Source organism: Nicotiana sylvestris, chromosome 2 (genome assembly GCF_000393655.2).
Source record: "Nicotiana sylvestris chromosome 2, ASM39365v2, whole genome shotgun sequence".
NCBI classification, from domain to species: Eukaryota; Viridiplantae; Streptophyta; class Magnoliopsida; order Solanales; family Solanaceae; genus Nicotiana; species Nicotiana sylvestris.
This window is the reverse complement of record NC_091058.1, coordinates 148,706,385-148,716,579: the sequence shown is the minus strand read 5'-3', so window position 1 is coordinate 148,716,579 and position 10,195 is coordinate 148,706,385. Positions and strand designations below refer to the sequence as shown.

Sequence of the window (10,195 nt, the reverse complement as noted above, 5' to 3'; positions counted from 1 at the left end):
GAAGAAGTCACGAGTGCAACTCTACGTCCAAAACTATCTGATGACCTAAAAATAGGAAAAGAAACTATTTATACTAGGCTAAATATTCTGGACAAAAATACCCCTGTGGGGCTAGTGCGGACCACATAAAATCGAGTGCGGCTGCACTAAGGCTCTTGGCTTGACTAATCTGCTCTATGAAGTTGGTCACCGTGGTCGAGGTGGCATCTATTGCAGTCCACACAAAATGGACCGCGGACCGCATTGGCCAGGTTCCCCAAAATGTTACCTCTTTGAACTTTGGCTCTACGGACCGCATGAAATCGTGTGTGGCCACAGTGGAATCAATGCGGACCGCACAAAGCCCTTTGCGGCCGCATTGCCTAGTTGACTGAGAAGCATACTCTATGATCTTCATCTTTGCGGACCGCATAAAATGATATGCGGCCGCGTTGGTCTTATTTGACTAAGCTTGGTCTTGATCTTGGTACTTGTTCAAGTTTCACTCCTTTTTGAGTTGGTTTTTGAAATCTTGTCACCTTGTTGATCAAACCTGCAATCAAGTAAAACTTGTGAGCCTTTGAGACTATTTTGTACACATTTCTAATCAAAACTTAAGCGAGAAGGAGTGTAAAATGCATCATTATCCCTAGTTATCACCTCACATACCTTAACTTCCTGCTCTTCAGTGTAATACAATATTCGCCAACCCTTTCAACTTTAATCTATATCAATACAAGTCAAAGGGATTCCAAATTAGGAATACTACTCCTGTTTTGGTCACGTAGGCATTTTATCAAACACTTGGTGGATATAAAGCTTCATAGCCCCTATTAATGGTGTTTCTACACCCAACAACACATTCTTTTACTCCTAGATAAATTCTAAAACCTCAAATTGCTATAATCAATATCATTCTTTATCACCCATAAGATAAACAATATCCTTAATAAATAGTCAACAACCAACAATCCATGCATATAACCGTACATGCTTTTCTATTAAACTTATCAACTCATATCTCATGAACTTAGAGTCTATAATCATTAATCCAATGCTATAATTAATTAGAGGATGAAGGTATTACCTTTTGACGTTCAATCCTCTTGAATTCGAGTTCTAGGGTTTTTTCTCTCAACAATGATATCCCAATCAAATTTATAATGATTTAAAGTGTTTACTATGTTAATAAAGTTTTGGAGAATTGAAATTAACTTAGAATTACCATTAGAATTTACCTTGGATGGTGGAGGGACCTTTGAAGAGTTAGGTTCTTGAGATCTTCCTTTTCTAGAGCAAGTTTTTGTGTTTTAGGGGTGTGAGGGACCAGGTAGGGTTTTTAAAATGACTCCCCGGGTGCTCCTGCGCACCTGAACATGTAGTAGGGCAGTCGCACGGGACTAGTAAAATGCATATAACATTTTTCACAAAGATCCATTCGAGCTTCACAATATATCGTTGGAAAGTTGTTTCAAAGGGCTACAACTTTTATGTTTTGAGTTTTCTCCAATTTCTAACCGAATTTCATGAAATCAATATGATAGGCAGACCTTCCATAAACTTAGTCAATTTTATCGAATCTTATATACCTCACTTTTCGTCTTGATTCCAAACGGTTATTTCCACCTATACTAATCCCGATAGGACTTTATATGTCTTAAATATAACATTAATACTCATTTAACACGTCCACACCTAGTTCAAATTTACGAAGTGTGACATTATCTCCCCCTTTGGATCATTCATCCTTGAATGATTGTCTGGTTGTAACTTCGGCTAACTCTGGACCTTAAACGGGTCTGGTGAAAACATGAACTTTCATGAACACTTGCATACTAAGCTTAATGAATACTTGATTATTGAACTGATGATATACTGAATTGAATGACTACTGCATTGACTGAATACTGAGTTGACTGAATATTGAAGGACGTGGAGATTATAATATAAGATCTGAATGAAAAGGTTAGTTACCATCAACATTTCTCCGAAACACCCTCCACATATAATAGCATATCACAAGACTCATAGGGCATCATAATACGCATAACATAAAACATATACGTGAATACTGGTCTACCATGGATACGTGAATACTGAACTAACATGGATATATGAATATTGAACTAGCACGAATATTTGAGTACTGAACTGACATCAATATCTGAGTACTAAGCTGGCATGAATATCTGAGTATTGGACTGACATGAGTATCTGAGTATTGAACTAACATGAGTATCTGAGTACTGGAAACTTAAATGTTATAACATGATACGTGAAATAATGTACATCCGCAAATTTTGGTAGCAACTCTAACTCATAAGCTAATTGTCCGACCCTTCGTAGGATCATATACGGCCCGATGTATCTGGGACTAAGCTTTCCTTTCTTCCTAAATCTTATTACACCTTTCATAGGCGAAACGTTCAGTAACACCCAATCATCAACTTGAAACTCTAGGTCTCTATGTCGCACGTATGAATAGGACTTTTGGAAGCTCTGAGTTATCTTCAAATGCTCTTCAATCAACTTGACTTTCTCCATAGTCTTATGGACCAAATTTGGTCCCAACAAATCTGCTTCACCAACTTTGAGCCAACCAATTAGCGATCTACACCTTCGCCCATACAGAGTTTCGTACGGTGCCATCTTGATACTAGAATGGTAGGTGTTATTATTAGCAAACTCAATAAGAGGTATGTGATCATCCCAATTAACTTTAACATCAATGACATATCCTCAAGTATCTAAATAATACGCTCTACTTGGCCATCTTTCTGAGGATGAAAACTTGTGCCTAATCCTTTCTGAAAGAACTTCTAAAATTTTATTTTAAACTGAGAACCAGGGTCCGAAATGACGGACAATGGAGTCTCATGCAATCAGACTATTCCTAAATGTACAACTTGGCATAATCTTCTGCCAAATCTGTGGTCTTTACTGGCAAGAACTGTGCTGACTTGGTAAGTCGATTTACAATCACCCAATCAAATCATGCTTTCAAAATGAGCGAGATAATCATGCTATAAAGTCCATATTTACCATCTCCACTCAAGAATATGTGTATTTTATGGTAAAACATTAGGCTTTCTGATGCTCGACTTTCACTTGTTGATAATTCGGACACTTGGAAAAAAAGTCTGCGACGTTATTTTTCATGTTGTTCCACTAATAAATCTCCTTAAGACCATGATACATATTTGCGGAACCTGAGTAAATAGAATACCTGAAATTCTGGGCTTCTAACATGATCCTCCTTCTTTAAGTCCATCTATGTCTGGAACGCATAGTCCATCTTGGTACTTCAAAGTATCATCATCTCCCCTTGTTCAAAAGCCATCGTCTTATGCTTGTGCATCCCCTCTTTCAGCTGCAACAAGTAGGGATCATCAAACTATTTTTCTTTTACTTTGGCTACTAAGGAGGAACAAGTCCCGTTCTGGACAACAACTCTACCATCTTCGGAGTCCGAAAGTCGAGCTCCTTGCTTGGCTAAGTGATGAGCTTCTTTCACCACATTTCTCTTGTCTGCCTCAATCATGAGCTATACTTCCCATGCTTAATTATCTTTTTAAGGTACTTCCTGAAAATAGTTATAGCCTTGTTCTGAGCTAAGTCTTTGACCAATACTCCAAAGATTAGAGTATCGTGCAATGGAAATACCTTCGTAATACATAACTGAGCATGATTTTATAGTTTTTATATCCTATGCTAACTATGCAGGTTTCAAATCTCCAACTGGACTTACTAACGATTTTCACATCTCTCCCTTAGACCAAAGGTTAAGGTCTTGTACTTGCGGATCCTTCTCTTTTGTTAAGATCCAAACAACTTCTCTTATCTTCTCTAATTCTTTGCACTTTACCTCAATGAAGACTCACCTTCCGACTTACTTCTGAGCAAGCTTTCTTACTAGGAAAACCTAGACTACTTACATAAATAGAAAGCTAATGTATTCACAATAATCTTAATGATTTAACTCTGCTCACACTGTCAATCTTGAGTAAAGGCTATTCTTCTGTAGCTTGATCTCTTATTGCTTAGCAGATTTTTTTCCTCCATTGTCATTGTACTTCATGTGCAACTTAAACTCTTTGGGTTCTAACATGCAATCGGTATTTCAAATTGTTACCCACTGACTAATGTTAACCTAGCTAACTAAATCAAATCGTACATCTACTAGCTCTGCTGAAATTGTTAATTTACTATATCTACTCAAAACTTACTACTCCTTTAATAACCACCTGCTAGCATCATGTTTTCTTGTTCTGCTTTGAATAAATAAAGTGAACCATAAGGTTATTTCTAACTTCCCTCACCATCTGACCCTATTCTACGGTCGTGTACTATCTTTTTTTGAACTATGTACATGGATCACACTTAGAGAAAGCTTATATGTCTTAAATGAAATCGGAATATCTAACCCCAAAATTTCTATACACTTCAAAATCCTATCATACTATAAACATCCGGGGTAAATATTTAGACACATAACCTAAGAGGGAACTGAACAACTTGCATAAACTTTCTAGTTCTGATTTGGATAAATTTGAACAACTTAAAATCATTTCCTAAAATTCAATATCGGCTGCTCTTGGTTCTCATTTCGTAAATTATATCTTCTTAGTCATATGCAAGAGTTGTACGGAAAACATATCACTGGTTATAACAACCATTTCTGACTCCTAGGTACCCTTAGACACTTATATGTCTAAAATTATAGTGATCAATTATATGCCCGCTACGGTTAAATTCTTATCTTGTTATGCTGTAGGATTTAACATTTGAACTATCATCATCCAACTTGTGTCTCTATTTCCAAGACTACAACAACAACATACCCAGTATTATCTCACACCATGGGGTCTACGGAGGGTAGTGTGTACGCAAACCTTAACCCTACCTTGTGAGGATAGAGAGGCTGTTTCCAATAGACCCTAGGCTCACGAAAGCATAAGCACCAAATTAATGAAAATATAGACAAGAAGGGACAATACCAAAAAGCCATATAAAAGTAGAATAAAAACAACAAGACAATAAGGTGATCAACAATGAAAAAATAGCGATTAGGCATAAAAACCTACTACCAACAGAAAGCGAGACTGCGTGCCAATACTACTGTTATGAACACTCTAGACAACCGACTCTACTACCCTAATCCTCGACCACCTTCCTATAAAGGGTCATGTCCTCGGTCAGCTGAAGATATGTCATGTCTTGCCTAATCATCTCTCCCTACCTCTTCTTTGGCCCACCTCTACCTCTCCATAGGCCCTCCAATGTCAACCTCTCATACCTCCTCACCGGGGCATCTGTGCGCCTCTTCCTTACATAATGAAACCACCTAACCTTCGCTTCCTGCATCTTCTCCTCAATAGGGGCCACATGTACTTTGTCGCGAATAACCTTATTTATGATCCTATCTAACCTGGTGTGCTCGTAAATTCATCTTAACATCCTTATCTCTGCTACCTTCATCTTTTGGACATGAGCGATCTTGACTGGATAACACTCAGCCTCATACAACATTGTTGGTCTGACCACCACTTTATAGAACTTACCCTTATGTTTCGGTGGCACCTTTTTGTTACACAAAACACAAGAAACGAGTCTCTATTTTATCCGTTCCACCCCAATATGATATGTGACATCTTCATCAATATCCCCATCCCCCTGAATAATAGACCCAAGGTACTTAAAACTCCCTTTCCTAGGGATGACCTACGAGTCCAGCCTCACCTCCTCTTCCCCTCCTCGAGTCTTGCCATCGGACTTACACTCCAAGTATTCTATCTTGGTCATGCTGAACTTGAAACCTTTAGATTCCAAAATCTGCCTACATACTTCTAATTGAGTATTCACACTATCTTGTGTCTCGTCAATCCATATAATATCATCTGCAAATAGCATACATCATGGTACCTCCCCTTGTATGTGGTGCGTCAGTATGTCCATCACTAGAGCAAACAAAAAAGAGGTGAGTGCTGACCCCTGATGCAACCCCATTATAACTGAAAAATGGTCTGAGTCCCCACCTACCATCCTCACTCGGGTCCTTACTCCATCATACATGTCCTTAATCAACCTAACATAGGCAACAGGTACACCTCTAGCCTCCAAACATCTCCATAAAATCTTCCTCGGAACTTTATCTTATGCCTTTTTCAAGTCGATGAAACCATATGCAAGTCTTTCTTTCACTCCCTATACTGCTCCATCAATCTCCTAACAAGGTGGAAGGCTTATGAAGTCGAACGCCTTGGCATAAACCCAAACTAGTTCTCGAAAATAGACATACTCTTGCTCACCCTTAGCTCTACCACTCTCTCCCAAACTTTCACAGTATGGCTAAGTAGCTTGATACCCCAATAGTTATTGCAATTTTGGATATCACCCTTGTTTTTGTGTACAGGAACCATCATGCTCCACCTCCACTCTTCGAGCATTTTCTTCATTTTAAAAATAGCATTAAATAACCTAGTGAGCCACTCTAAGCCTGCCTTGCCCGCACTCTTCCAAAACTCTATCGGGATTTCATCCGGCCAGGTCGCTTTGCCCTGCTCATCTTATGCATTGCCCCCCCAACTTCATCAACTTTAATCCACCTACAATACCCAAAGTCACAATGACTCCCGGAGAGTTCCAAATCACCCAGTACAATGCTCATATCCCCCTCCTCGTTCAAGAGACTATGGAAGTAGGTCTGCCAACTCCGACGGATAAGATCCTCATATAACAAAACTCTACCTTCTTCATCCTTGATCACTTCACTTGGTCCAAGTCATGCGCATTCCTTTCTTGTGCCTTGGCTAACCTGAACAACCTCTTATCCCCACCTCGGCCCTCGAGTTCCTCATACAAATGACTAAAAGCTGTAGTCTTGGCTGCCATAACTACTAGCTTTGCCTCTTTCTTAGCCAACTTATAGTGCTCCTTATTTGCCTTCTTCTCGTTCTTGTCTACGCTTTCCACTAGCTTTAGATACGCTGCTTTCTTGGTTTACACTTTTCCTTACACCTCTTCATTCCACCACCAGTCTCCCTTGTGATCATCAGAGTAACCCTTTGAGACCCCTAATACCTCTCTCACGGCTTCCCTAATGCACTACATAGTCATGGTCCACATAGCGCTTGTGTCCCCACTACTCCTCTAAGCCCCTATAGTCACCAACTTGAACCACAACTCCTGTGCTTTAGCTTCCTTCAAGGCTCCCCACTTGATCCTATATTGGCTATACATCGCCCTCTTCCTCCTCTTCCTCGTGATCTCAAGGTCCTTGACTAGGAGCTTATGAAGGGTCGAGAGGTTCTCACTTGGGATGACCTTGAAATCCATGCAAAGACCTTTATCAAACTTCTTGTAGAGTATGGAAGTAGGTCTACCAACTCCGACGGATAAGATCCTCATATAACAAAACTCTACCTTCTTCGTCCTTGATCACTTCACTTGGTCCAAGTCACGCGCCTTCCTTTCTTGTGCCTTGGCTAACCTGAACAACCTCTTATCCCCACCTCGGCCCTCGAGTTCCTCATACAAACGACTAAAAGTTGTAGTCTTGGCTGCCATAACTACTAGCTTTGCCTCTTTCTTAGCCAACTTATAGTTCTCCCTATTCGCCTTCTTCTCGTTCTTGTCTACACTTTCCACTAGCTTCAGATACGCTGCTTTCTTGTTTTACACTTTTCCTTACACCTCTCTATTCCACCACCAGTCTCCCTTGTGATCACCATAGTAACCCTTTGAGACCCCTAATACCTCTCTCACGGCTTCCCTAATGCACTGCGTAGTCATGGTCCACATAGCGCTTCTGTCCCCACTACTCCTCTAAGCCCCTATAGTCACCAACTTGAACCACAACTCCTGCGCTTTAGCTTTCGTCAAGGCTCCCCACTTGATCCTATATTGGCTATACATCGCCCTCTTCCTCCTCTTCCTCATGATCTTAAGGTCCATGACAGGGAGCTTATGAAGGGTCGAGAGGTTCTCACTCGGGATGACCTTGAAATCCATGCAAAGACCTTTATCGGACTTCTTGTAGAGTAAATATTCAAGTTGAGCCTCGGCCATTGAACTCCGGAAGGTGACCAATTGCTCCCTCTTTTTGGGGAAACTAGAGTTTCCTATCACCAAATCAAATGCTCTAGCAAAGTCTAGTAGAGATGTTCCTCCTCCGTTTCTATCTCCAAAACCAAAGATACCATGCACATCATCATACCCCCTAGACATCGCTCCAATGTGTCCATTGAAATCTCCTCATATGGAAATTTTCTCGGTATGTGGGATACCATGCAACATCTCATCCAAATCCTCCCAGAAACGCCTCTTGACTTCCTCATCCAAGCCTGCTTGGGGTGCGTACACACTGATTATGTTCAAAGTAAAACCTCCAACAACTAGCTTAGTAGTTGTCAGCCTGTCATTCACCCTCCTAACCTCCACCACTAGTTCACAAAGGTCCTTATCAACCAAGATACCTACCCCATTCCTACCCTCACCCTCCTAGAATGCCAAAGTTTAAAACATATATGGATACACTACTATACACAAACTTGTCCTTTAGAGTATACCATCATCTAATAAATCACTTCCTGCACCATCTGGCGAGTCTTGGGTATTAATCCGGACCTAAAATGTGGTAAGATTTGGGTGTAATTACTGTTACTTACATTTTCCTTCAGCACCCAAATGCATCACTGTCACAAGTCACCAGAATTTGGATATACTGAAAATTGGAGATCTGATAACTAAATAACTGAATACTGATGTACTGAATAACCATAAACCTGCTAACTGAAAGACGATACAACTGGTACTTGAGGTAAACTGATAACCATAAAACATGATAACTGCTTTTGTACTTTCTAATAAGATTATTCTCTAATCTGTACTACTATCCATTGCATCCTTTTAAGTCTCATCTATTACCAACCTATGCTCCATAATTATACCCCAATGGGCAATCAACCTCTCTAGGACCTTGGGTTTTTGTTGCTCGTCGCTGGGCATTTGATACGCCTTGAATTCGATAGGATAAGAAGGTTACCTAGTGCTCTAAGCTTTATGGCACGACCTAGAGTAGAAAGAAATGAGACAATCCTGAATGTCTTGGTAGTTAATCGTTTATATGAGTGGCTAGCACACACATATAAAAGGAAACTCTAAGCTTTTAGGCTACCTACTTTGCTCTAAGCTTTAGTGCTCTGATACAAAGCTTTGTCACGCCCCAAACTTGAGCCTGGATGTAAAATTACACCTGATACCTGACTACATATGACCAAGAGAACCAACTGGCTGGCTGAATCAACATGTGAGATCATAACATATTGAATGTGGAAGATAAACTAACACATGTTAATATGTTGAAAGTCTGAATGATATAAATCAAGTGCGGAAACACTAATATAATTCTGAAACATATCTGTAGCAAATAATTCTTAACATGAAAAGCCTGCGATTTTGTCTAACTATTACTCTGGTCTATAAAACCTCTAATGAAGTATTGAAAACACTGACTTTCTGGAAATACTGAAGACTGTAAGGTAATGATAATTCCCCAAAAGAACTAGGCATCACTAAATAGATGGTACGAGAATCCTCGCTTTAAATCATCAACCTGTAATCATGACCTGTATTGTGAGATGCAGGCTCCGAGCGAAAGGGACGTCAGTACATTTGAATTGCACTTGTATGTAAAGTAACTGAAAGAAAGAACTATAAATGATGAAACTGATACTGAGCTGATAATTGAGAATTAATAATTGATAACTGAAATTAAAACTAAAATGATAACTGATAACTGAAATGATAATTGATAACTAAATGATAACTAATAACTAAATGATAACTGATAACTGAACAAAACAAAGGAAGTAAGGATATGAATATTCCATCTTCTAAATGATGAACAACCAGTTTATCTGAATAAACTACGGCCTAAGGCCCAATATATATGTGCACAAGATACAACCTCATGCTCAAGTATACGTATACATAACTATGGCCTCAGGCCCAAAATGCATACCTCAGGCCAAAATATGCATAAAGCATATAAACTACAGCCTCAGGCCCAAAAACAGGTGTTCAACATTTAGGGATTTAAATTCAGGAACTGAGAATCATACTGCAGCAGTGGGGAGTGTACTGTTACAAGATGATGCCATTCGGACTGAAGAATGCAGGGGCCACCTACATGAGGGCCATGACTACCATTTTTCCA

The 10,195-nt window shown here is 39.6% G+C and overlaps 1 protein-coding gene across 1 annotated transcript; it reads right to left on the bottom strand.

The window, feature by feature from the left end:
- Positions 1 to 7,416: 7,416 nt before the first annotated feature.
- On the bottom strand, positions 7,417 to 8,205 carry LOC138885762 (uncharacterized). The gene is made up of 2 exons (XM_070166742.1): positions 7,822 to 8,205; positions 7,417 to 7,629 (listed from the first exon to the last, which is right to left on the bottom strand). Exons 1-2 carry the CDS (start codon positions 8,203 to 8,205, stop codon positions 7,417 to 7,419), a joined length of 597 nt encoding a protein of 198 aa, XP_070022843.1.
- Positions 8,206 to 10,195: the final 1,990 nt, after the last annotated feature.